We start from the raw sequence: 27,338 nt of genomic DNA on the forward strand, positions 1-27,338 counted from the left end.
TTGTATCTTCCTGTTTTCTATTAAAGCAGCGCTCCCTTGGTGCTAGCTTCCGAGAGGAGACAGCTTTGCTCTTGAGGGCTCTCTGCCTTTACATGGGCTTCCCCCGTGTCCCCAAGTAGAGTTTCTCCAGGGCAGCAGCTGAACTGGTGCAGGTTTGGCTTTTTTTACCTTGGTGGAGAGCTGGGATTTTAGCTTCTCCGTCTCGCTGGATCTTCTGAGTTGATGAAAACAGTGCAGCTATACCACAAAACAATTGCCACAAGCTCTCTGCCTCCCACCTTTCTGCTCCGTTATGGAAATGCAAGGACGTGCAGTGCCCACACATCTCCAAGGTTGTGCCTGCCCAGGGACACCTCCTCCACAGACACCTTCCCTCCCCAGGCCACAGCAGGTTACTCTGTAAAGCGTATGTCAGTTGTGCTGCATGCAGCCATGAGATAGGGTTTGTTTCTCCATTTTAAATGGGTATTCCTGTATAATTAATTAACAGCTCACAGCTGAAAAGCTTTGAGCAGGGGAGGGTTATGTTTCAGCTCCCTGAACACCACTGCATCACTGGCTCCTGCAGAGGCAAAGGCAAACACTCTTATTTATGGATGCTCAGGCTGGTAACACAGCAAACCTCCAGGGAAGGGGGAAAAGTCCCCCAAAGGTGCCTCCTGGGCTGCGTGCCTCCCTGCCCTGCAGTGACTGGGAGCTGCTCACCTGCCAGGCCTCCAGCTGCTGCGAGAGGTTCACCTTCTGCTGGATGGCATCCAGCAGCTGGCTGTTGAGGGACATCATGTCAATCTTGCACTTGGCCAGCTCCACCTCCACCGCGTTCTTCCTGGGGGAAAAGGGAGAAACTGGGGCATGTTACTCTTTCTTTTTTTTTTTCTTTTTTTTTTTTTTAAAGGAAGTGGTAAACACATCCTTGAGGAGAAGTCAACAATTTCTTTCATTGGGAAGTCCCCAAATCCTAAGCAAACAAATCTCTGTTGTTTTCTGGACAATCTACTCATCTGAAGAAAGAGACAGAACTATGGACCTCATTACTATAAAAAAACTATAAATCTTTCTGGTAAGAACACTATGAAGAATACAAAAAGATATTCAGATATACTGCTGTGTAAGATAATATAGTGTGCCTAGCTAACGCCCAGCATCTGCCATTAAAAATGGAGATCTAAAATGAGGTAGAATTTACATATAAATGTTTTTTCCTTTTCTTCTGTTTACTAATGCATGGGAAAGGAAACGGTGTGTGCTAAAAAAAAATGATCTATGTCTGATCACTTGATCAATAAATTGCAATATAAAACAAAAGAAAAAACCAAAGAGTACAATTTTGCTTTCAGCTGGGACTTGGACTGAAGGAAGGAAGAAATGAAGAAAGTTTATCACAGCACATGCTTTTTTGAGAATGACAAGCTGTTAACATACTTTGAATTAAATGTTGTGCTTTAAGGAAAGCTCCCAGTTTCAATGGGGTTGTGCTGGCCCTGGGAACACTGCTGCTGTGTTTCTTTCCAGGCATTTGGTGGCCACTGGGCATGTGATGCTATGGCCATAGTTGCCCAAAAGGCCCTGAGGGTTCAGTGGCTGGGATTTTCCAGCTGTTACTGGCTAGTGGAAAGGAATTATCCTCTAGGAAGGAGAAATTTCCTAATCTGCCAAAGCTGGGAAATGCTGCTCACCATGCTGGGAGCACACAGGTGAGCACAAACCTTAAGTTTTCAATTAACTGCTGTGTGATGGGAAACTGTAACTTGACTTGCTGGGAACCATCTCTCCTTGCAAACATTTTCAGGAGAAATAATTGCATCTTATTAACTGTAGCTAATTCATTGCCTTCTAATAGCTCCCTTGTGCTCTCCTGCAGAAGAGTGATTTGGGAATTTGTGTTTATATTCCAGGTAGTGGTTGCTTAACACCTCCTATTATAGGATCCTATTTTCCTATTGCTTCCTGTGTTGCCAAACTTCAGCTTCAAGCTAAAAATTTTCCATGACAGATGTCTGCCTCAGGCAGTGATTTCTTTTTCTGTTCAGAGTTAGGGCTTTTTTGGGGGAGGGCTTCAACAAAAATGACGTAACCCTTGAGATGCAAGGTGGGAAGCATATCGTGAGCCTCCCAGACAGCTCTGCCTGGGAGCAGCCTGCTCAGTCTGTGGAGGGATGCTTTCATTTCTAGCAACAAGACACTCTTGTCTGCTTTCACTTGCAGCCACTTTCTGCTCATTAATCACCCGCCACTCACCCGTGCACACTTGTCACATCCCCCATTCTCTGGGTTCCTGCCACTGTAGGACTGTCAGCCATAAATATTAGTGCTTTGTCCCAGCGGGGTCATTAACCATCATGGAGAAGCTGTACCCTTCCACTCCCGGCTGCGGGTTTGAGCACCTTAAATAGCCTTTTGTGTGAAGCTCCCCGTTGCTGCTTGGATATTACTGGGGGATTTATTGCAGCAGCAGTGTGTTGCCATAGCCACAGCAGAACCATAGCCACAGCAGAACCAGCAACCCACGCGCACTGGAAATGTCAGAACCACCTCTCTGCACCCGGCAGTGCAGCCAGGATGCTCCTGATTTTTGCCAACAGATGGAGGTGTTACAGAGGACAACGATGGGAATTTGGTAGCCAGCTATATGGGCAAGAACAGCATGGATGATCAGGTCACTTAAAAAAAGATGAAGGGATTGTGCATGCTGATTGATGCCCCACAGCCTCAGAGGTGCAATGTTCTCGTGCTCCCCCTCTTGCCGAGGGCATGAGTGTTAGGCATTTCCGTAAGGAGGTGGACTGGTGGTGTTCTGGCCCATCTGCTTATTGGAGAGATTATCAAATGTATCCTTAACAGGGAGGTGAAAGTTTCTGCCTCTCTCCTCGAGGGAGAGACTGTTTGGGCAGTGTGGCAAGCCCAAGCACAGAGCTGAGCAGGGGCGGTATGGGGTACAGGGTAGCAAAACTGCACAGGACTTCAAGGAGGATGGGGAAAATCAAGTCAGAACAGTGGGAGAATCCTGAAAGAATAAATAATTACAGTAGTGGAGGAGATACAAAAAAGACCCTGGAATGGGAAAGGAGAGTGAGTGACCAGACAAATGGTTGAGGGAAGACGCCCAAGCAGGGCCGTAATGGGGATAGGCAGGAAAGCAGGGTTGTGTGTCTGGAAGAGCAAAAGAAAAAATATGACAAACAGGACAGACCTAGTGTTTCCATTTGGTTCCCCTCCTTGCTGCGACTCATACCAGCACTAGAGATGGCAAAAACATTCTTCACAGCATTCTCTTAAATGCCCCCAGTCTTGCCATGGGGTAGCTCTGGAAATCAGCATCTCCTGCCTTGCTCCCCAGCTCCTGGCAGCATTTCCCAACGCCAGCAAAACCAAGACTCACTTCATAGCTTTTTAGCAGCTACTGAAATTTATGGAGAGTAGGAGAAAGCCACCCTGGAGGCATTTCCTGCTAAGGCACTCTATAACTGTTAACCCAGCCTGGCTTTGGCTGTTCATGCCACTTACTTGGCAATGGCCTCATCTCGGTCCCTGATGGCCTGCAGGAGCCGTTCACTTGTCTCCTTGTCTTCAGCAGCACCTCGCAGCCGGTCCCGTTCGTCCTTCAATGTTGTCATTTCCACACTCAGCAGTGTGACCTATGGGCAGAGTGAGGGTGTGAAAATCCAGGATTGCTCAGATAAATTCACCACAATTGTGTGTGGGGGAAAAAAGCCACATGGGCCAACCTGGAAGCTGAGCTCACCTGCTTGTAGGAGAAGCTGTGTCTGCTGGGAGTGGGCTGTTAGTGCTAGTGCAGCCCCCCATGAAATGTGCCAGCTCTCCCTGGGGTGCCACCAGTGCTGGTCTGAGTAAGATAGGTCACCAGGATGCCCCCATTAACATGCAGCAACAGCACTGAAAGCTGTGCAGCTGTGCAGGGCAGGACCCACCTGCAACTTTGCTGTCACTACGGTATTGGTGCTGAAATATTGCCCCGCTCCAAGTGGTTTGTATTGTGCATGCATCCCCTCAGTCTGCCTATGGTGTTCTGATCTTTCCAGGGTTAAATTATTGCAAACATCATTTAGCAGCAAGTAAGATTTTTGGAGAGGGCTGTTAGGTCTCTTGAAGTAGTATAAAGCTAAAGACAAAGGATGTGAAAATTCCCTTTCATGCTATGCAAGGTGTTACTGGCACATCTCAATTTTAATTAGACTTTAAAATATGTGCGGAGTCTTAAATAGTCTCAGAAATGATCTATCGTTTTGGTCCTGTGCAGAGTGAGTTAATAGGGTGTGAAATCATGCAAGGATTGCATTAGCACAGCTTTGCAATATTTCATACACATTTAATTTCTTTGTCTAGGGTATACACATGCTCTGTTACGCTACTCTACCACCTGGAAACCCTCCCAGCTTTTGAACTACCTCCTTTCCCTAAATGCAGCTCAGTAGTGCTTGAATCCTCAAAGAAATCTTTAATTAGAGGGCAGACAGTCAAAAAGGGCTCATCCCATCAACAGCTTGGGAGGATCTGCTGTTAGCATGGCATGGCTGGGTTGGGGGTGGCAGGGGAGGAAGGTGTGAACGCACCCTGTCTGTGCACAGGCTCTCCACTGTGTGCTGGGGCTGCCAGGGAACTGGGGAGCTCTGCCTGAGCTGTACCCTCCTGCAGCCCAGCTTGGGGTGCACCTCAGATCATGGATGTGATGGAGAGCAGTGGTGGGAGCTCTGTGAAAGGTGCTGAGAGGTTCTGCTGGAATCCCAGGGGACAGTGGATCAAGAAGCCCAAATAACTGTGTTTGGGGATAGGTTTGGGGGGTTAACTGTTTTTATCTGTGTTTCAGGTAAGAATGGGATACCACAAAGGGAGGAAACAGGCTGGGCTGAAGGTGTGAAACTGTTTTCCAGTTAAGACAGAGGCAGGGGCGATTCCTGTCTCTACCAGCTCACCTTGCTCTCAGGCAGGAGCAATGAGTGTTTGTGGTGCTATGAGGTCCCAAAAACCATTGAGGAGGAGTTCCCCTTTTATTGTATTGATACAAATGTCAGCACAGGGGGATGCAGAGGCAGCAAAGCAGTGCTGCCCTCGGTGGACCAGGTTTCCACATGCATTGATTTTCTTTAGTATTGAACTGAAGACAATGTTGCCTCTTCGATGGGAGGTGAGAATAATTATTAACCTTGAGCAAGCGTAAGGCTGGGTTATGGGCAAAAGCTGCGGGAGACACGTACTTGCTGCGTGAGGCTGGAGTGCTTCTCCGAGAGCAATGTCTGCTGCATTTGTAGTTATGCCCCATCTTTCTCCATATAACATAGAGGTGTGAGAAGAAAGTAGAATTGCAATCTTCCCTTTGCTCCCTGAGTATTCAGAGCTTTGGTAGTCAGGGACTCCTACAAGCAGAGACGGAGGTCCAGACTTGCAATCCAGGGTGGATCTTCTTGCCCTTTCTGGTTGGGGAGTTTGGGGAGACCAGCCACAGCAAAGAACAACCAAATGCTGCTCCCTCCTGGTGTCCTGTCAAGGCTTTGTGTGTAAGGAGGTGCTGCATCCAGACAAGCAGGCTGGTGTATGGATGGTCGCTTAAAGTCTGTGAATAAGCCTCTAACAGTCTCTGTCAGCATAGCCAAGTCGCACTGACCAAGCCCTTGTCTTCTCCACCTCATGTGTGTTTAAGGGCAAGGGGGACCAGCGGGAGGTGCACAGGACTATGGCAGCAAAGCCAGAGAAGTGTCTGGACTCATTGGGGGCAGAAGTTTGGACCTTCAAAGGTGTCTCTTGTGGTGGCTGCAACGCTGAAAGGTGCAGCCCTCAGGGAAGGACGGGTGCCAGCGCTGCTCCCTTGCTGCAGTCTGCCTCTAATCAGCTGCTTTGTCAGCAAGACATTTTCCCATCCTCATACATATGCAGCCATCACTGCTGGGTGTTTAATGATGCTCTCACTTTTTTTTCTTTGACCCCATGGTGGGAGGTCCCATAGCTCTATACAAGGCTGTCAGACCCCAGGCTGTGCTGACTTTCTGAACAGGGATGTCTTTTCTTCTTTCTTCTCCAAAAGGGTACAGCAAAAGGGCGATACAGCATGAATGGCAAAACCAGCCAAAGGTGTTAATTCCATTCCCTCCTCCAATGCAGTTGGTGCTGCACAAGCAGCTGCACTAAAAGCTGCTTCTGCTGCAGCCTCCGGATCCCCTCTGGCATTTGGAGGCTTGTCCCACAGAGATTGCAGAGCATCTCCTTTTGGTGCCTGTTCTCCATTTGCTGCTTTTGGCATAGGACTTCAGACACAGACAACGCTACATTCAGCATGGATGCAGTGTGATTCTGTGCTTCGGCTGTGGTGTTGGTTTTGGGGTTGGATCATTCATTGCTGTTGAGATTGTCTTATTGTCTTAGCCTTAGCCAATGCCTACTGGCTCTGGGGTGCTGCCTGGTTGGCCATGATTAAGATTCTTTGTGTGTACATTTATGAGGGTTTTGGGATGCTGCTGTGGAAGGAGGTGAACCTTGCCCCATGCACAGCAGAGCAGCACATGGAAGGCATGTCTTGGAGGATGAACACAGGTGTTACAACACCACATGTAAAGTGTGGGAATTGCTAACCTGGCTGTGCAGTCGCTGCAGCTCCTCCAAACTCTGCCTCAGTTTCCCCCGTTCTCCCTCCATTAATTCCCTCAGGGCTCGCGAATCCTCACTTGTTCGCCTGATCTGTTCCTCTAAGGTGTCATCGTCACTTCGTCGAGAGCTCTGAGAGCAGGAAAGAAATCTTTTGCTCAGATTTCACTTTAAAAAAAGGCAATTGCATTAATTCGATACTGGTTTGGGATACAGGGTACTAAACTAGGAAGACAAAAGTGTCAATGTGACTTTAGTGGAGTTTGAGTTGTGTTCACATGTACCTCCACAGTGGAAACATGCTCAGCCAAGGGTAGCACTTCTACACATAATAAAAAAAAGCATGCAGACATGTTCTCACCTTGGCATAAACCAAATTTACAGAGACCTGCTGACCACTTGGAAAAATGTAACTAAAGTCTCTGTGTTTGTGGACTTTTCTCAGGACTCTTTATTTCTCATTTAACAAATACAACTTCATGTCTACGCTCAGCCACCTTACCAGCTGCTACAGGTACTGAAATGAGGAGGGTAAGTACTCCTATGCATGTCTGCAGTTGCAGGGTCTGCACTGTCTTCCTCACCATGGCATCTCATGTAAGTCACACTGGCAATGCAACCAGCTTGTGGGTGATGGCAATAGGCCTGATTTCAGCCATAGTGAAAAGTGAGGTGTTTTCTTGAAATTCTGCACTCCTGTGGATGCTGAGTGGTCCTCCATGCTTATCCCTTCCTCCCCAGCAGCCCTGGGACCATACCCCACAAATGCCATCTTGTGCCAGCAAAACCCTTCACCTGTCGATGTATTTGAGACTGGCAGCTCTTGGCCAGTGCCAGTTCTCAGGAGCAGAACCTACTCACATAGGGGTTATGATGGTTTTGTGATCCTATTGCGAATAAAGCAAGGTTAGGAAAATCCCAAGAGAAATAACTGGTCTGTGATGTATGAGACAATCTGCAACATTTCCATGTTGAAACTCTTAGTTACTGCAAATCTCAAAGAAAGCCCACTTTCCTTAATTTTCCAGAATGACTCCCAGACCAATGACAGTTGCATGAGCTTGAAACTTACGGCGGTCTGACGACTGCAGGCTGAACGCCCATGTGCTAGCTTGGCTCTTGACTGACCATTTGAGACACATGGAGCAGGCTGTGCACTGTGACAGCCCATCTCTGTGGGCCACAGAGGTTTTCTGAGAGACTGGAGTCTTCAGGATCCAGTGGAAACCTGCAGCAAGCTCTGTCACCTAGGCAAGGGGACATGCACAAGCCAAGGTCTCTCTGTGCCACCAACTTACCGTGGAGTCTGCCCCATCCAGCACATTTTGTATCAGTCTTTTCAGCTCACTAAGTGCTGCCCGTAGGCTGCCAGATGGGACGTCTTTGGCTGATGAGGTTTCTGAAGACTCATCCATGGAGGAGTCTGTAGAGACTGCTGAGTCTGCGCTGTCATTTCCTCTGAGATGGGAGCAGAGATACCGCACTTGGCAATATGCTTCCCAGAGCTGCAGCCTCAGCTGGAACAAGACAGCCTGACATTAGCCTGGGACATCAAGGCCACGGAGATCCTCCTTCCACGGTGAAGTGAGGCATGTGATTGCCAAACCTCACAAATATTTGTTCTAGTTTGCTATGTTGGTTTTGAAATGGATGCAGACATTTACTTTCATATGGTCAAAAGGGTGTTGATATCAGAGCTGAGACCCACAGCCCCAGTTTTCTGGTGCTTGGTTCAGCTTCAAATCCAGATCAAATGCATTAAAATCCCTCTCCCTTTGTGGCTGGTCACAGAGGTCCATGGGCTTTCCCAGGGGCCAGAGGGCAAATACCTGTTCTCGTTCTTGTTCCAGCTCCTCTGCCTCCATGCTCTGCTCTATCTCAGATAGCAGGGATGTGCTGGTTGTGTTGAAATTTTGGAGGCTTCTCTCCTCACTGAGCTCTTCTACCTTCCCCTGCAGCTGCCGGTAGGACAGCCGCACCTCCTGGAGTTCCAGCTGGCTTTGGTGCAGCTTGCAAAGAAAATCAAGGAATTTGTCAAGGAAGGAGGAAAAAAAAAAGTGGAGGGAAAAAAAAATATGGACTGGATGAATCTCTTGGTTTGTGAAAGAGCTGAGAGGGAGGAATGGGTGTCACAAAAGAGGGTTTCCAGCCAGGATGAAAGTACTCTTGGCTGGTATTGCTATTTATTGGAGCTTAATAATCTCCAAATGTCATTAGGGACTGTTTAGACTCCAGAATATCCTGAAAGATAAAAATAGCAGGTTAATCAGCACTAAAATGAGGAACATTGTGAAGAAGTTGGGTGCAAAAATTTGCTGAAAACAATACAGCAGGAAGTGAATCCAAAAAGAAAAGTAATATAGACAAGTTTTTTAAAAAAATTATACACATATATAAATACAAAGATATATTAAAACAAGCGGAAAAAAGATTCAGACCTGTTTTGAAGAGCTGGGGATCACAGAAGAGAAACAGAAAAAGCTTGCTCTCTACTAAGATGCCTGACCCCACAGAGGGGCCAGCTTGTTCTCTGGGGAATGACATTTGGTGACACACAGCTGTGAACACCATTGGGGGTTGCTGGAAACCATCCGAGCAGTGACAACTATGAGGCCAGTTACTGCCCTCTGGAACTGCAGGGTCTAAAGAATCCCCTTCTGAAGCCAATTCTACTGTTAAACAAGTAAGTAAAATGAACTGCAACCATCCGAGCAGTGACAGCTATGAGGCCAGTTACTGCCCTCTGGAACTGCAGGGTCTAAAGAATCCCCTTCTGAAGCCAATTCTACTGTTAAACAAGTAAGTAAAATGAACTGCAACCAGAGTTCTCAGCTTCTTTTTATATTTACCTCATTTCCCCAGCACCATGTCCCACTGCCTTGCTCTGATCTTCTTCCCAAGCTGCTCTTGGCTGTCAAGATGCCCCACTGCAGCTCCTGTTATCTGTCCCCAGGACCTTGCTTGCTGCCACGCTTACATAAGCCATTTCAGTCTTTCAGTTGTTTTGTCTCCCAGTTCCTGGTTATTTTCCTGGTCAATTTTACCCCAAATCACGTCTTTTACTGCATTTCCCTCCTTTTCCCTGTCCTGTCACTGCCTCCTCACCTGCAGGTCCTTGTCATGGCTTTGTCTTTCCAGGATGAGGACTCGGTCCTGCAGCTCCTCCACAGTTCCCTGGAGCAGGTCATTCTCCTCCATCATGGCACTAAGGCGATGCTCCAGCTCCCGCTTTCTGTCTGTCAGCATTTTGATCTGCAGAGGAAGGAGAGGCAGTGTCAGATCCTGCACTTTCCAGGGAGCAGAGAGGAGGGAAATCACCTTCCCAAGCAAGAAATGAAATAGCAAAAAGCAAAAGTATGCACGTATGTATTCTGTACCTGTATGAAAGAAATTGTATCTGTGTGTGGTTTAAAGCTTAGGAAAGCTCTAAAAGGAAACTCCTTCTTCACTAGGCTGCAGGGGCAGCTCCAAAGGTGCTGGGTGTGCATTGTAGGAGGCCAGGGAACAAGCAGAAATGTCCAAATGGACTAAACAGAGACCAGCCCTGCCCACCCCTTGTACCTTACAATTTGCAAGGCTGGGTAAAGCAACTTATTTTTTCTGGCTGGTCTCCAACTTTAGCATGGTAGCATTTTCTTCTATACGGGTGCTGGAGACAACAGGGTGAGCCTGTGGGATCCTGCTCCCCATGGGGCTGTGCCACAGCACTGCCCATATGCTTTTAATTGCTGCATGTTCACCAGGTCCTCACCAGGGATTTTTCTGTCTTTACTTATGAAGACTCCTTTCTGTGCCATGCTTATTTTTAGCCTCCCAGTGATCAGTTGCCTTTAAAATTGGTTCATTTCTTTTAATTGTCAAGGGCGGTGATTTCAGGTGAAGAGGGACAGTGTGCCAAGTAAAACCTCTGTGATTCAGTTAGCTGGGAACAGTACACAGGATGAATCACACTACCCAAGGTCACTTCTTGTTTAACCAAGAAAAAGGAGCCTTTTCCCAGATTAATACACACAAGGACCTCTGGGAATTGGGTATGCCATTTACTAGTCCAGCATAACCCTAAATATTCCCTATGGCTTCCTTTCAATTCATGGACCATAGACAAGTTCAGCAACTACCCACTGCTTTCTTGGCCTCTTTGGGACCGTGTCTCTTTGCTGCTTTCCAGGTTGCTGGAAAGATTTGGCCACATGAAAGAATATTAGCAAAGTGCGTGGACTTGCTATTCCTGCAGGGTAAAGGCTGCTGTAGGTATTAGAAAGCTGTTCTTAGGTGACTAATGGTTTCTGAGATGTCTCTTCCCACCACCATCGTGATTTGCATGAGCTGGAGAAAAGGGGTGCAAGAAAAATAAGAGGTATAATACAGAGATTGTATTGAGAGTTCATATTCGGTATCCAAACACTCTGCAGATGACCATATAACAGAGAAAAAACATCACTCTGCTATGGGCCCCTGCCCATGGGAAGGGCACAAGGGGAAAGGGATTTGGAAAGCATGAGACAAGAAGGACACAAGGAGGCAAGGTGAGGCATGCACAGTGACAGGCATGCATGATCACAGTGATGCACACACGGGCAAACCCTTTCCGAGGCTCCATACTTACTTCAAGGACCTGCTGCTCCACACCAAGGGGAGGGGAAGAAAAGGCGAGGGGCCAGCAGGGAGCAGGTGGGAGCGGGAGGAAACAAGAAATTGAGAGATTTTAGGAAAAGCTCTTCCAGACATCTTATAAATAAAAAAAGTGGTTGGGTAATAGAGTTGGACATCTTCTACCTGTCTAGTTCCTGTCTACGTGGTCCCCAGTGACCCCTGTCAGGGAAGGGAAGAGTAAGGACAGTAATATCATTCCTGCTAATGTACCAGAGCTAAAACAGGTAGGGGCTACTTGCTTTCCTATATGTGTGGCTCAGAGGCAAGGGAGTATTGCTGCTTTCTTTGCAAGCATGAGGAACAGAAAAAAACCCTTGCAGACCTTCCTACCGGGCTCCAGATTTTAATCTGTACTGGGCAGCAGCCCTGCAGGAGCACAGCCATGGTTTAGTTCCTGGAAGATCCTTCTCAGCCATTCATTTTGCAGGTATGCGTGTGGCTGAGGAAGCAGTGGAAGCTGGCCCGTGCCACCCCAGCCAGCCCTGGGTTGCAGCAAAAATTCTCACTGGGGGTGTCCTTTGCCCCATAGCTACCATCCTCTTTGTTTGCTCCAAGCAGCAGGGTTTGTTTACTCAGTTCAGAGGGGTTCATTATAGAAGTTAAAACAGCCCTGGCCACCTTCTGGAAGAGTGAGGCTGAGCATGGGTGACTCACCTCAGCCTGGAGGCTCTCGAGCCGCACGATGTGTTGGCTGCTGGAAGAGTTCTTCTCCCGAAAGTCCTCCCGGAGGGTGTGGACCTGAAGGGAGAGCTGCCGCTCCACCTCTGATGCCTGCAAGGAGACACCAGCTGGTGTTATCCCAGGGGGTCATCCCATAGACAGAAAGCAGATATCTCCTCCTGCCCACAGGAAGATCTACCCTGATATGACATCTGCACAAGGCCTAGTTTTGGCAGAAACTCTGAAACCTGCACAGTTTGGGTGAGGGAGAGCAGCCATTCAGACCATGTTGTTTTTCCCTTGGGGCAGCCAAGGGGACACAGCCCATAACTTACTCCCACTGCAAAATAGCATGATGACTCCTTCGTCCTACAGGAAATTCAGTTTTCCTCAAAAATAGTAGTCTAGTTGGGGTTGAGAAGGAGACCAGGCCACTTGCAAAAGCAAGGGGAGCCAATCTCCATAGCCCCTACGAAACACTGCTATTAGATTTATACTTTCTAAACCTCTGAACATCTTTGGCACAGCTCCAAAATAACAAGTGCTCTTTGCCTCTGATTTCTGGCTCCCATCAGGGCCAGACGGAGAAGCACCCGCTCCAGATGACTGTCAGTGCAGGATCGCTGGGCTTGGCCCTCTTTCCCATTTAGGAGGAGGGATGCCCCATTTATGCGGGGCGGTTTGAGGATAGTAGAAAGGCCATTCCTACCTGCAGGATCCAGGCTGCAGTCAGCCCACATAAATGACAGCTTAGACATGTTAACTACTCTCCAGACAGATTTATGGCTGATTTTTACATGGTGAACACACTTGTTTAGGCTTGTAAGAGAACATAAGGTTTTTATGACAAATCCCTAATGAGACAGCACAAATGGATAGTTTTCTATTTAATTAGCCTCCATCAGGTTCCATTACACTTAGGCGCAAACCTCCCCCTCCAGCAGATTAGCTGGAAGTGAATTGATCCCCTTCAAGAGGCAGCATTGCTGTCCTGCTCAGGGCACAGGGTGAGCTGTATGTCCAACAGCAAATGCCATCAGTGGCCACAATGCCTCAGACAGGGAGGTGGAATGGGCGGAAGGGGTGGGGGCAGGCAGAGAAAACTCGCCTTGAGGTCAGCAGCTGTGAGCAGGTTTGGGAGTGCATCATTATATCTAGCAAACATGCGTCAGGATTTGACTCAGGGTGCTGTGGCTGACAGGGATTCCAAGGCAGCAGCTCCACCAAAGGGTGCAATGACTTTGCACTAGCAGTTTGTAACCTGAGGAATAAGCACACAGACCCAACCTTAGCTGCCCACAAAGGCAACACTACCCCCTCTTAAAAATGGTTCTTTATTTTGCACAATCTGCAGCAAAATAATCCAAATCAGAAGCAAGAGGTACAAGGCTGTTCCAGCTCCATTTTGTGGAGGAAACTGGCTGTTCCAACACTGCTTGCTTGCACGGGCAGCAGAAGACAGTAGTGTGGCCACCAAAATCAGCCAGGCTCTGACCACTGGTTTCTGGAATAAGAAATGGTTTCCAACAGTAAGAAATAATCTTGTCTACCAATTGGTTTTTAGTTCCCTTCTGATCCTGGATTAGCATAATTGGTCTTTTCCCCTTCTTTTAAGCCTCACATCAGAGGCCTTTGCATATCACCCTTACCTCATTTATTTAATAAAGCTTCCTTGCACAGACAGAGTACACAAAATATGATACCACAGCACTATAGGAAACGGTTGGTTATTTTTCTTCCCTTAAGCAGCTATAGATTTCAAAGCATCCTGAACAGCTATTAATTGGTGACACTAAAGAAGATGGATGGATTGTGCTTTTTTTGAATGATTCACTTGCTTTTGTAAAGACTGGTGAAACATCTTCATGCTGAAATACTCTGCAGGAGCTATCAAGGATGAAAAAGCACCAGATAAAAAGCACCAAAGGATTTTGCCTGCAAGACACTGACCACACTCCCAAGGAGCTCAAGTGGTATCAGATGAGATAACACACCAGTATTTGATGGTTAACTGTATTATGTAATTTATATGCTAGAACAATTCTACCCACAGACAGTGTAAATGTACAATATAGCAGTAAGAAACACGGGAGTGTTAACAGCACTGTAAAAATCCCTGGTAAGACAATTTATATAGCTGCTGTTGTTAGTTCCGGTCCCCATCCTCAGATTGGAGCAGGTGCAGGGATGGGCTGCAAGGGTGATCCAGATCATGGGAAGTCTGTTACATGAAAAGAGACTAAAAAAGGATGGCTTGTTTTATCTCAAGCAATGAATGCTGAGAGAGCACTCCCTATAAATACATCACGGATAAGCACACAGAAGGGAGAAGTGCTATTTAAGCAGAAGCACAATTTTGGCAGAAAAAAATTATGTGAATAAACTGGATAAGGGTATCAAGGCTGGGAATAGGAAAATTTCTACATTTCAAAGGAGTTGCAGCAGGATTCCTCCTCCTGCACCATTACAACAGGAGAAATGGTGGCAAAAATTAATTTTGTGATGAAGCTGGATCACTTTATCATGCATTTTCTTTCAGAGGGCTGCCTATGACAGAAGGGAAATGAATTGACCTCAAAGGTCCTTTCCGGTACTAGACGGCTTGCAGGGCTGTTAAGATTTGTATTCATCAGCTTTAAATCGTCATCTGGAATTTACCTACTTGCTCCTCAGCTTACATGCTTACACATCTTATCCTGCAGTTACAGCCCACATGGAGGGAACAGAGGACTCACTTACTGATAGCATTTAGGGCCTGAAAGCAGACAGGATGTTATGGTGTCACCTCAGCATACACCATTCACATCTTATCTCATGCAGTAGAGAAAAGTAAAAATAATACTTTCTTTAGCCTCACACAGTGCAGAACACTCTCTGAGCAGCCATTTAACAGAAGTAAACAGAAATGACTGTATCATGTGTTTTCCTCCACAGGAAGAGGAGGAAAAGTCTTCATCCAGTTCTTCTAGATAGGGAAATGGCTGATACCTTTAGTTTCACCTTTGCAAAGATTTTTCATAGACACGAGACAAAGTCTTCTGAGCTGAGCGCTGGTCATGGAAACTCCGTTTTCATGCTACATTGGTTTCAGAGGTTATTAATACTGCTGCTGAACTACCCTTTCTCATTTATTACAAAGTCTAGATTTTAACATCAGTTTGCATTATTTTATGGAAAGCCATCTTGACAGTGTCCAGGATTTGTCAAGCTTTGTAATGTATTTTCATATGGTGTCTTCATGTTTCCTCCACGCTGTTGTACATGTGCGCATGTGTACATGTGTGTTTTAAACCATGAGCTCTCTAATGATTAATTCTAACATGCTTTTTTACTTAGTGTCAACAGAAGATGGAACCTTCTCTCTGCATTTTCCCTTTATTGCTCAAATAATGTTTTTTGTTGAATTGAAGTGAGTTCCTTCTGTCTCAGCCCGTCTGGCTCTACTCTCATTATGCAAACTGTAGGGCTTTCTCTTCCCCATCCGTGTTTTCCTAAACATTAATAGCTAAAGCCTTTTGTGGTTACGTCAATCATTTAGTGATGCATTGATTTTGCTAGAGAAGTAATATTCTTTCCCGAAAGGCAGACATATATCGCACATCATAGCTTTGCTCTGTAGTTAAGAAAGAATTAATTTCCTGGGTACAGGCAAATTAGCCAACACAGCCACCAGGCAGAACTTGAAACATATCTGCAAAAGTGTAGACATCAATTCACAATTAGATATATTCAATCAGCTGTGAGATTTGTTTTCTGGACTTCAGGCAAGGTTTAGATGAGATTTGGGCAGTGCAAGAAGAGCAGGAGGACATTTTGGCCTCTGCTCTAATTAAGGGCTTTTTTCATTACAAACCTGATTAAGTTTCCCTAGTGATTAATTTTGAAGTGCTAAAATACAGAAAACTGCAGACATTTGGCAGAAAAATATGGCTTACGAGTTACAATAACTCTGTAGGGTTAAACATCTGGAATATATGAGCAATAAATAAATAAATATAAATATAAATACATTGGAGCACTGATGCTTCTGTGAAGAGGGGATCTTTGAAATGTTTGGGTTGGACTGTGAGAAATGAATGGCCTGTAGATTAGTCTCATTCAAAGAAACCCCTCTTTTGGGGGAAGATTTGCTAAATAAAACTAACTGCATCCAAAATATCCAGCTATAAGTCATGTCAGAAAGAAAAGGAGAATGGAAAAAGTTTAGTAGACTGTACCTGGGTGAAGAAGCCGATGTTTCCATATGATTTACTTCTACAAACAAGATGATTCAAATTTAAGAAAGGATCTCAAAGATTTTATTGCCTAAAATAGCTAAGAAAGAGAAGTCCTAATTAGTGCTAAATTTGTAACACTCGGGAGAGTGTGTTACCCCTTTTATTAATTTGCTAATGGCTGAGTTCAAGGGACTCCCCGCTCCCACTGTGGTACCATTAACACTTCAAACCACTAATCGCTGCCTCCCCTGGCTTCGGGTTCCTGGATTCAACAACTCTTCTCTGGGAGGAAAATATATTTGGTGACTGAAACGCAAGTAAAGGAGGAAACAACAAACGTCTTGCTTTAGAATAATAATTAAGAAAAAATACATTAATCTCGCTGCTGAGGGAAGCCCCAAAGGATTGGGATTGCTGCCCTGCTGCCACAGCCAGGGTTCCTGCACCCTGTGCCCACCGGCAGCGGCGGCAAGCCTGGTTTGCTGGGCTAGCTGACCCATGCCAACAAAGCAGTGAGGCCATGGCTATTTTCCAGCCCTCAGCACACCAGCACCATAAGCAACCATCTTTATTTTGCATACCTGGAGGTTTCCCAGTTTAGGAATCTTTGAGAGATTTTTTTTACCAAAGCTTTTTAATTCAGGTCAACTTTAAATTGTTATTCGAAGCATTGGTCTATCCAGGAAAGTACTTCTGAATAACAGAAGGTGATGCTTGCCGTTTGTCACCTTTTGAGGGCTTTGGTTTGAGTTGAAGATTTATATGCGCAGAGGAGCAAACCCCTGACGGAGGGCCCCTGCACCACCGTGTAGAGAAAGGCCATAGCTCCATGGTGGGCTGCCGGGCGCCCACCCAGCCGCTCCCTCACTGCCCCTCCCTAACAAGACTGGGGGGGAGAAAATAAGATGAAAAAGCTTGTGAGTTGGGATAAAGACAGGGAGATCGCTTACTGTTAGAGGAATTTGAAGTAAAAGCAGTGACTGGGAGATGCAATGGGCAAGGCTCAGACGGGACATCGCCAGGGACTGAACAGCGGGGGATTTTTTTTGTTGTTGTAAAGTAGTGAAGGGTGAGGGGAACTATACTCAGCGTGTAGATTGCTCATCTTTATCGTGTTGTAACAATACCGCTTCGATTTTGGCGTGAGGAGATTTTGGTTTTGTGGTTGATGGCATCAGTGAAGAGTGTGTGACGAACTCGTATTTAAATAATTCTTCAATCTGTGTTTCACTGAGGTGAGGGGTAGAATTTATTAGGTTTAGGTGTCCAGGCACTGGCAGCGGGGCTGCAGGGAGTTCTGTGAGGAGAGGGCGGGGCTACCTCAGGCTGTGAACAGCCGGTTCCAGCCGGTCCCGGCTGGTTCTGCACCAGCCTCACTGCAGGGCGCAGGTGAGCTCGCCAGTGACACCTGCAGCGCCTCTGAAAATATGCACTAAAGAAAGGACAAAACACATTCTGGCAGAGATGTATGAGGTAAAAAGTGTGACAAACATCCCTGTGAGTACCCAGGTTGGAGGAGGAGGAGGAGGAGGGGGACCTGACTAAGCCTTCGCCGGAGGATCTCTTCCCACTGCTCCCCAGTGCGGTGCAGGACATTGGAGCTGGGGAGTGCTGTGCATCATGGCCAGGGCCAGCATTGTCCCCGTCTCTGCCAAATGACGTGGCAGGTCTGAATCCTCCTCTTTTTGCTGCATCCCTCACTCTGCTACTGCCCAGGTAAGGGGATATTTAACTACATACAGTATATAGCAGCTTGGTCCTGGTGTGAACTGTTGTGTGAAAAAATAAGAATTCAGGAAACCTGCAACACTTCCAAAATATTTTGGTTGTAAAGAACCACCAGAGACCATAAACATTGATGCCATGGGATATTTTTAGAAAAAATGGTTTTTTTAAGATTGTAAAAGTGCTAGGATAGCACTATCTAATATATGCCTATTATATATTCAGTAGCTACAAGCAGTCTGGCAGGTGGATTAAATACCACCAGCCAATGTGAGTGTATCTGCTGAGCTTTTGCAGGTCAGATTGACTTCCTAACACAGGTTTCTTTCTGCTCAGAAATCATCTTTGTGACCTGCCATAGCACCCACCAGCCCGCTCCCTAGCATTCTTTGTTTTGACTCCCAGCTGACTGCTGCTTCATTTAGGTAAGATTTGTGAGGCGGCCACTGTAGGGGGGACATGCAGCATCCAGCCTGTGGTGTCCTCCCTGGGGCCTGGCACTGAAGTCATACACCTATATGAAACGGTGAGCTGGATGGGGCATGCTGTCTTCCTGTCTCTGTCACTTTTTTTCAGTGCAATTCAGGCAAATTAATCTGTATCTCACATTTGGTGCCTTTATACCACACACCTTCATGCTCAGCTACCTGCAATGTTTTTACACCCCTGCAGGTCTCTTATTCAGAAGGTCCTACAGTCCATCTCTGCTTGGACAGAAGGGATTGATTTTGCAGCACGCTGCCTGACCTCCTTTGTTACAGCCATACAGGCTGATGAGCCTTCCCTTCAGTGGGGAACAGGCTGACATTGTAGAGCACAGGCCATCTGGATTGGTTGGGGGGGTCCTATACTGACAACCAAGCAGGTGGGCAAGAGAAAGAAACAAATGAGCATTTTTTTAGCATAAGATGGACTTGTCAAAAAAAAAGGGAATCAAAGATCTAAAGGATGAGGATTCGTAATTGCCAAAGCAAGGAGTCTGAGTAATTGAGAAGAGGCACTGGAGTTACTCTTTTATAAGCGTCAGACTCAGGACATGTTACTGAGAGGAATAGCCTCGTGGCTGTAGCATTAAACCTAGTCTGAGGGGGTTCTGTGAGACAAAGGATAGCAGTGGCATATTGTACTAAGATCTGCCCTACTTCCACAGTTGTGACATTTTGGAAACATGATTGCTTGTGTAAAAGTGAGAATTCCCTGCTGCAGATCTGTTCCCCTTTCTGTTCTGTAGGACAAGTAGGAAATGCTTAACCTGTTCTTCAACCTCACTCCTATTTACCTGAGTTTTAAAATAAAACAAAAAAAAGAATGTGAGTACTTTCAACACACTGTAGTCATGCAGTGGGCTCTTCTGGATGGCAGTGAGTCTATGCCACATCAGCTCAAATGCTTCACAACTGAGAGGCAGAGGCTAGTGGGGGAGCTGGCTATAAGAGAGAACAAGGATCAGCTGGGTTTTTTTCTGTGTGGCTGTGCTTGCACCTGCCCATTAAGGTGCAGAAGTGGTGTTGGAGTGGAGCTGTTTAGCTCCTTCGTGGAAACCTCCACAAAACCTGAACATGTGTTACCTGTTTTGAGGGGTGAAGTGCTTGCATTAGCTGACTTTGGTTGGTTCCTGTGTTTCTGATGGTTGAAGTGCTGCAACTACTGCTGGAGATAACCTGAAGGTACTGCAGGGTACTGCTACTTTTTAACTTCCAAGTGTCCTTAAAATACACTTTTAATAATGATAGTGAACTTTTGCTGCATCACTAAGCAAAGCACGAAAGAGTAGTTAGGGTTTTCCTAGCAATATAATTGTTCTTTTTTCCCTCCTATAAGGCTAGCTGATGTATAAGAACCAGTTTTCAGGATAAAGCTCTGAACGCTTTGGCAAAGAGCTCAGGGAAACGAATGCAAAATGGTGGTCTTCATCTTGTTTTTCAGTAAGTGCTTGGATAACTGTTTGGCTGAGGCCAAAAACCATTATCTTAGGCTAAACCATTTTATGGGATTAGGAACTTCTGTTTAGAGCAAAAACAAAGGCAGTTGTGTGCCATATGCAGGCAAGTATAACTGGGTATAATATCTCTAGGTTCATTGTTTGAATGAAAGAAATAGTTTCACAAGTGGATGTGGGTTGTGCACATGTTTTAGGAGGTGCTTAAACACGAGCCTCCCTTTTTTGTAGTTTGTTCTTGACCTAAGCATTTGGCTCTTGTGGAGAGGAAAATACAGTGTGTGGAAAAATGAGTCAGTCTGCTTCCTGTGGGAGGGACTGCCGGAGGCCTGATGCTTTGAATGCTGCAATAAATTAGCACTGGAGATAGCACTTCGTGTCCTCCAGGCACACTTTGTCCTCTGAGTTAAGTAGTGCACGAAGTGGCTCTTGCTCTCTGTATGCAAATTCTGCTTGCAGAAGAAGTGTGGGAGATGAGACAGCTTTGCACAGTGACTCCCAGGGCTGGTGTCTGTTGTAGGGCTCTGGATGGAGAGCTGAATATGGGTCTTGTTGGCAGCAACTGGGCTCCTGATTGTTGAGAAGGAATAGGGTAATAAAGTATAAGACTAGCAGGCTCTTCTAGTTCTGTGTAGATGCTGCACATAACCTTGAAAGAAGTACTTGTTCCTCTGCACTTTAGTTACCTATTTGTAAATGGAAGCAGAAAGGCTTAATGGCTTAAATAATCCAGTCTGGTGATGCTAAAGTGGAGCTGAGAGGAACCCCCACATTAATTTCAGTGGAGCACAACTTGGGTCTAGTGTGTCACAAGGGGATCTGGGACTTTCAGGTTAGTCTTGTTGTCTGTCCCCCACACCGGTGAGACTGCAGTTTCTCAAGTTTTGCCTTGGTCTAGCAGAGGAAACTGATACAGTGTGAAAGCTGGATGGTCTGTGTTTTGTATAAGTTAGTTCAGTGGTCTGCTCTCCTAGTTAACTTCTAATGCATTTCTAACCTTAATTTCCATGAATACGTTATTTTTCCCTGACAAAAGGCGTATTTTTATCTTGATAGAACATTTTGGCCAAGTTACCTTTGATGTAGGTTTTTAATCTAGATTTTTTGAACTCAGTTTGACTCTTCTACTTGAGCTAAAGGATGAAAAATATTTCTTCCAGTAAATTTCTAGTGAGCTATAAGTGTGGGTCAGATGATAGTCTAATGAAATACGAAATGCCTAACTAGTTTGGGTATAGCTGTACTGGGAATGTGAGGACTTAACCTGATCATTAAGACATTTTGAAAAAAGAAGCAGAAGCTTATGATGGTGGAGGCAAAGAGAAATGTAACATACCCTCCTGCTCTGAGGGTCTTCCCCTGGTAGCCGGAAGTCAGGACAGTCAATCTCCATTCTTGAATTTATTTTTTTTATGAAATTGGTTTTAGTCTATGACTTTAAACCTGGAGGTGTTCAAACTCAAATGTCAGTGCCTGGAAGCAAGGGACAATAATTAATCTTCTTGCAGTCTCTTACTCTGGCTTTAAGTGCTCTATTTCCTTTATTTCAAAGAATATTAACTGAGTTCTGTTGGGGATATCTAATAGGTAATGGCAAGCTAGAAGCTCTGCCTGCTCTTGAAATCTTCATCTATACACCCTGTTAAGCTCAGAATATACTCTTCTAGGATTTAGTAGTAATATACAAACCAAAAGCTTTCCAATGTGTGTAGCCTTGATACTCAAACTTGGATGTACATGTCTAAGTGCACAAAAATACCGGTGTCCATTCATATACATGTGAAATGAGTGGATGCCAAAAAAAAAAAATGGGGCAAAAGTCAAGGAGCTGACTTGAAATATATTTATCTCAGGAAGCCTTCAGACAGGAAGAGAGAAAATGTTTTCTAAAATGTAGGTGTATTTAAACTTTGTCGTAGATTGACCCGGGAGATGGTTTTTTAGCTTTTAAATCTGTGTGAAGACTGACTCCCAACGACTTATATCAGGCTGTTTCTTAATAACAGTGCTGATACGTTTGCTCATTTATTTCACAACTTGATGAATTTATTTCAAAACCTAGAGGAGGCAGACTTAAGAAAGCAAGACAGAAGGTGTTCTGTGCAGAAGGCTTATTCCTGATAGCTGATGCAGTAGAACTTCTGGCTGCTTTCTGTAGAAAATTAAGAAAACCTCAACCCCATAGTCAATATTGGCCAGGATGAGAGCTGCAGCTTCAAACTATTCCATTAAAGCTTTCTCTTCAGTGAATGTTTTTATCACTGATACGTGCAGTAGGGTCATAAAGGAAAACTGAGTACCATAAAAATGAGTAAGTCACCACAAAGTTTTGGGAAAAAAACCCCAAACCCACATGGCAGCATGTCACAATTGTAATGCTTAAATAAAAAGGTCCTAATCCACTTTCTTGAAGGATTGTTGTACAGCTGCTAGGTAACATTTTACTTAAAAATATTTCTTGGTCAGCTAGTATTAGATCTGTCACTCTAAACACAACAGAACTGTACTGGATACCTGCAGACAAAGCTTCTAGAGATACTATTTAACTTATCAATACTTCTTCCTGTACTTCTGCAGCCTCCAGCTATTCCTGAATTGTTTTCCCTTGTTGGCAGCATGAAAAGATCTGTTTAGAGCATAAGGTCTTCCGAGCAGACTTCAAGCACAAGGCAGACCTTGCTCTTGAAGATTGCTGACAAAAGATAATTACAATGTGTTAGTAATAACATCTGAGCACTCAGATCTGCGGAAGTGGAATACAGATCTATACTTTATACATTACCATATGTAAAGTATATAAATGCTTGTCCTCCCTCAGTCCAGCTTCACTCTGCTTCCACTAAGGTTCAGCATATGACTCAGTGCAGCAGGTGCTTGAACACAGAAGTACTTTTTGTGCAGTGCCACAGGTGTAGGCACTAAGGGGATTAGGTCTTGAAGTCGTGGATCTTCAGGGCAGGGGCTTGGCCCTCAGGACAGTCTGCACCTTGATAGCACTTGTAGTGGCAAATATGTAATAGTAACTTTTAGCATAAGCCAGAGCTGCTAAATTAAGCCACAGCAGGTGTATTCAAAGTCAAGGGTAAATTTTTTGAACACCTGTAACCCATTTTTTGGGAAGCTGCTGAGCTCTTGTGTAAGTGGCTAGATCTTCTTGTGTGTGTCAACCTGGCAGGTAAGGTACTCGCCTGAAGAGACTGCATGGGTATTACTGCGGCCAGAGTCTCTGGATGATGGGAGAATCAAGAAACAAGAATGTGGATCTCTCCTTGGAGCCTTGTCCTCCTACAATCTAGCTTTTAAAAAGTTCTTGCATGAATTTAAATAACAGCTTTTGGCAAACTCACTGGCATTTTAGTACTTCAAGTCCTACAAAAAGCTGTGCTTGGAAATAAAAAATAAAGCTAGACCGCGGAGAGCAAACTTAGCTGGAAAACAAGGTGGGTACAGCACATACTGTAGGATGGTATATGAAATATACTAGGTTCTGCCAAATCATACACAGAGGAATAATCAAGGATTGGAAAGAGCCCTTCAGTGAGTCTCATGCTTTGGTGGATCTGTGAATATCACTTAAGGTAAAGCATGGATGATCCTGTATGGGTGAAACCATCTCAGTCACAAACCCTCCATGTGTTCAGTTATTTTTTTGATGGAGTGATGCAGTGCTGTCAAAAGAAGAAAAATCTGCTGTGGCAACATCCCAACAGCTGTTAAAATAACTGCATGTGAACTAGAGTACCCTTGCAAGCATTGCAGACAAAGACTCTGTGCTTGGCTGTGGGCAAATTTGGCACACATATACTATACTTAGATTTGCACCTATGGCCAAGGTTTTGCAAATATAAGTTGGGCATCATTGCATCAAAACCCTTCCCCGCAGTCGAAGATGCTGCTTAGATGGATAAGAACCATTCAAGTTGTGTTTTGTTTTGGCACTTGAGGCTGTTGCTTTCTGACAACAGACACAGAAAGCTTGCAGTGAGCCTAGGCTGGGGCAGGGAGCAGGTGCCAGGCAGACATAGGGACTGGGGGTGATCTGCAGCTCAGGTTTCTGTACAACCAAGTCACGCTACTGCCTGCAAACCAATGCTGGGGTATGGAGACCTGTAAGCACTGCAAGAGATATTAGATTGGGAAACATTGTACTGACAGATGCTGTGATCATTAGCAGCCTGTCCTGCGTATCTGATGGTGAGAAGGTGGCTGAAGGTTTGATGGCTTAAGCTTTGTCTGGAAAGAAGTAGCATCTTTCATAAAGCTGTCACGACCAGAGGAAGGGGAGCATGCTTCCCTCCACCAAAATTCCCTGATTTACCCTCAGTGATCTGGAGGGTCAGAGTATGTAAAGGCCTACTGGCCCCCTTTGGGAGAAGGGGGAGGGGGTGAGGAAAAGGTTGTTGATTTTGGCTCTAGTGCTTTTAAGCAAATGTCAGCACTGTTGTGTCATGTACCCTGTGTATGTGCTTTCTGGCCCTAACTAGGTAGTAGGAGACCAGCTGAAGTACACCAAGTAAAATACAACAAAATTTGTGTGGCAGTGGCTGTTCTTCAGCTTCAAAGTCTCCCTGACAAGTTATTGGGTTGTTGGAGTGCACTTCATTTTGAAGGCCCAGTTTGAGCATGCTTATACTTTACCTGTGGCAATTTTCATTGCTTTCCAGTTACGTTCTCTTATTGCTTTATCTTCAGCAGAGAGGGCTGCCTCGCACAAGTGTGTGTGGATTATCCTGCACTTGAGTATGGGCTGATCTACTGCTCCAGTTCTTATGCTACTATAGTAGGATTTTAAACTGGGATCTTCCCTAGTGTTGCTGCATATAAATGATTAACTTCCTCTTGCTGCCTGAAAGCAAGAATAATGTGATCAGTGACAGAGGAGATCATGATATTCAGCTCTCAGCAGATTTTATTCCTCTTGCTGCTGTTGGTGAGTCTTTCCATGTGCACAAGCCTGTGGTAGCAATACTAAATCTACTGACTGCTTGCTGTGTGCAGGAATGTCTAAAATGGTGTCGCTTCAAACTTCTGCCAGTACATAGGCACATGAGTTAGGAAGACTTTTATCCTATCTGTGCTAAAAGTCGCCTGCCTTAAGCCACTCATCCCTTTTCCCCCTCCTGTCTTGCATGTCATGAGGTGTGTGCTCGAGTTGGCAGATGGCTGGGGAGCAAATAGGTCCACAGAAGCATGCAAAGAAATTGGGTTGCATCATGGCTAACCAGCTTGTGCCAAGAGTTGGATTTTCTTCTGCCTGCCACTACCCTGCCTACGCTGGCTTCCTTGTTGCCTCTTGGGTTGGCTGTTTTGTGACCTACCTCCTGGAACAAGCTCGGAGACCTTTTTTTCCTCTTCTCTCTCAACCCTCTCTAGTTGATTAGTCTAATAGATATCAGCCATGGCACACTGTTGAATTCATATACAGACATAATGCTGTGCCAGAGATTTGTTTGCTTAATTACAGAATACTTCTGTTGTAGTGGGTCTGCTTTTGGTTTTGGTGCTGAGGCTGGTGCTTCTTTCTTGGCTCTGCTCAGAGACATTTTTTTTGTTCTACTGAATTAGAGCAGATCTCCCCAAGCTGGAACATTCTAAAGGCTTAGATGGACTGAAGAAGGAACATGTAGTTTACAGTGTTACTTGTGCATCACAGGTGGCTTGTTATCACTTACTCTCACTGTTAACACTTCTGTATAATGCAGTGCTGCTTGGCTCCCTGCACTGGCATACTCTGCATTTCCTACATGGAGACAGGTCTCATCTGTGTGATGTTAGTACCATGCTTGGCAAAAGCCTGCTCTGGGTGCCCAGGCAGGAAAAATGGGGTACAAAGAGACAAAAAACTTCTTCCTCACCAGGCTCAAGCATGGTATGGAGCAGAGAGCTTGTGGTGTTGGGGCTGTACCTCCTTGACTTGAGTAGCTTAGAGGAGAGGGGCAGGAGGGTGCAGCTATAGTTGCTTGCTCAGAGGCAGAAAGTCTCAGTACAACTGGTGTCAGAGCATGCACACAGATTTCAAGTGTTGTCCTGAATCGAGGCTAATTTTTAGAAATTAATAGGTTATAGCGTAACATAAGTTTGTTAAGCTCTTGTGGGGATTTGGAATTTCCCAGTGTGATCCCCACTGGCACTAAGGGACAAAGGAGATAAAGATATTAGAGCCCAAGTTTTCAGCACAAGCCTTCTCTTAAGTACTGATTCAGAATACAGCTTTACTTGTCAAGCTGTGAAATGCTAAGTATATTCACATCTCAAACTTATTTTGTTTGGAGGACAAGACAAATACTACCACTTAAAAAGCTCCATATTAGTTTTCATCCTTACTCAGGTTTACTGAAAGGTTCTTGGATTTAATATTGTTTATGGCATCATTTTAACATTACCAGGAAAGAGTGTTTGGCCAGGTCTCTTCATAGAGCAGGAATTTACACGAGGGTTATAAGACTCATTGGGGCTAATCCCTGATAGCATTATAGATCATCTGACAGTTGCCAAGGAGACAAGGATAATCTCAGTGAGACAAGATATGTGAGAAAGGTATTTATGGACATTTGCCTAACGATGCTGGTGGAATGCACCAAAAAGTGATTATTTGAGTGCCTTTGAAGTACTGTCTCTTCTATGGTGACTATAGGACACTGGTATACCAAAAATTTTCCCTGTTACATTAAAGCAGTAGCAAACTTGCCTTGATGTTTCCAATTTATCCTGCAGTGGCCTCATCTACTGTTGCGCAAAGGGGCAGACAAGGCTTTTGTGGTGTTGCGAGATGGCTGCCCATCTGTCTGCACTCTGCGGCATCAGCAGACTGTAAGTATAAACAATCCATTTTAGTCTGCAGTGCTGACACAGGCTTAATGAAAACTGTCCACTTCACGTGCTTGAAATACTAGCAGGTGTCTCATGCAAATGTCCTGTATGCCAAGTGATGTGAGGGGAAGGAAGAGTAGAGGGGGGTGTATATCTGTATATATAGATATGTGCTTTGGCAATGGTTTTCCAGCATAAATAGCTGTTTCCTCCTTCCTTGACCCCAGGGTGAGCCCTGTTGCGCCATGGCCAGCTGGCTGTGGATACTTGTCACATTCCCTGAGCTGTGGGAAGGGTTAACATCACTGGTTACTTGGTATGTGGTTCTGAACAGGCATTTTCCCTGACCTGGCGTGGCTTATAGCTATGTTTAGGGTGACTAAAAGAAGCAGGAGAGCTAGTATCTTCATCTGAACAAGTTCATGCCTGGAAAGACTTCTGCATCACCTGTTTCACGTAACAAAATATTTTCTTGGCAGTGTGCTCTCTGTCCGTGAGCCAGGCAGAGATTGATGGAGGAGGCCTGTGTTTGGGATCAGGAGCACTAAAGCTGTGAGGTCTGGAACTGTTGTACACCGGGCAAATCTTCCCCTCTTGTGCTGAGGTGAGGCAGTGACCTTAATGAAGGGAGAAAGGCTGCTTGGCTCCTTCTTTCTCCCCCAACTTGACCTTCTTAGTCTGTGGTACTATCTCTTGATGGAGGATTATGAAGGATAGGAAGACAGAAAGAATTTCTCAAG

General features: G+C 45.3%; 1 protein-coding gene across 5 annotated transcripts in view; it reads right to left on the reverse strand.

Annotated features, from left to right (window-relative positions):
- BICDL1 (BICD family like cargo adaptor 1) overlaps nt 1-27,338 on the reverse strand; it is a 54,615-nt gene that overhangs the window by 10,486 nt on the left and 16,791 nt on the right. For 3 of the 5 annotated variants that reach the window (XR_013931240.1, XM_080407157.1, XM_080407155.1), the window contains exons 3-9: nt 11,902-12,018; nt 9,700-9,846; nt 8,424-8,603; nt 7,893-8,111; nt 6,583-6,726; nt 3,505-3,635; nt 706-826 (exon numbers count right to left, since the gene is read on the reverse strand). Coding sequence is in view for 4 of the 5 variants with exons in the window: in XM_080407157.1 (XP_080263283.1) it covers nt 706-826; nt 3,505-3,635; nt 6,583-6,726; nt 7,893-8,111; nt 8,424-8,603; nt 9,700-9,846; nt 11,902-12,018 (1,059 nt within the window). In the remaining variant the exon portion in view is untranslated. The remainder of the gene's footprint in view (nt 1-705; nt 827-3,504; nt 3,636-6,582; nt 6,727-7,892; nt 8,112-8,423; nt 8,604-9,699; nt 9,847-11,901; nt 12,019-27,338) is intronic. The other 2 variants (XM_080407154.1, XM_080407156.1) reach the window with 2 other exon arrangements.

The sequence above is a fragment of the Falco punctatus genome (genome assembly GCF_963210335.1).
Source record: "Falco punctatus genome assembly, chromosome: 1".
Classification (NCBI taxonomy): Eukaryota; Metazoa; Chordata; class Aves; order Falconiformes; family Falconidae; genus Falco; species Falco punctatus.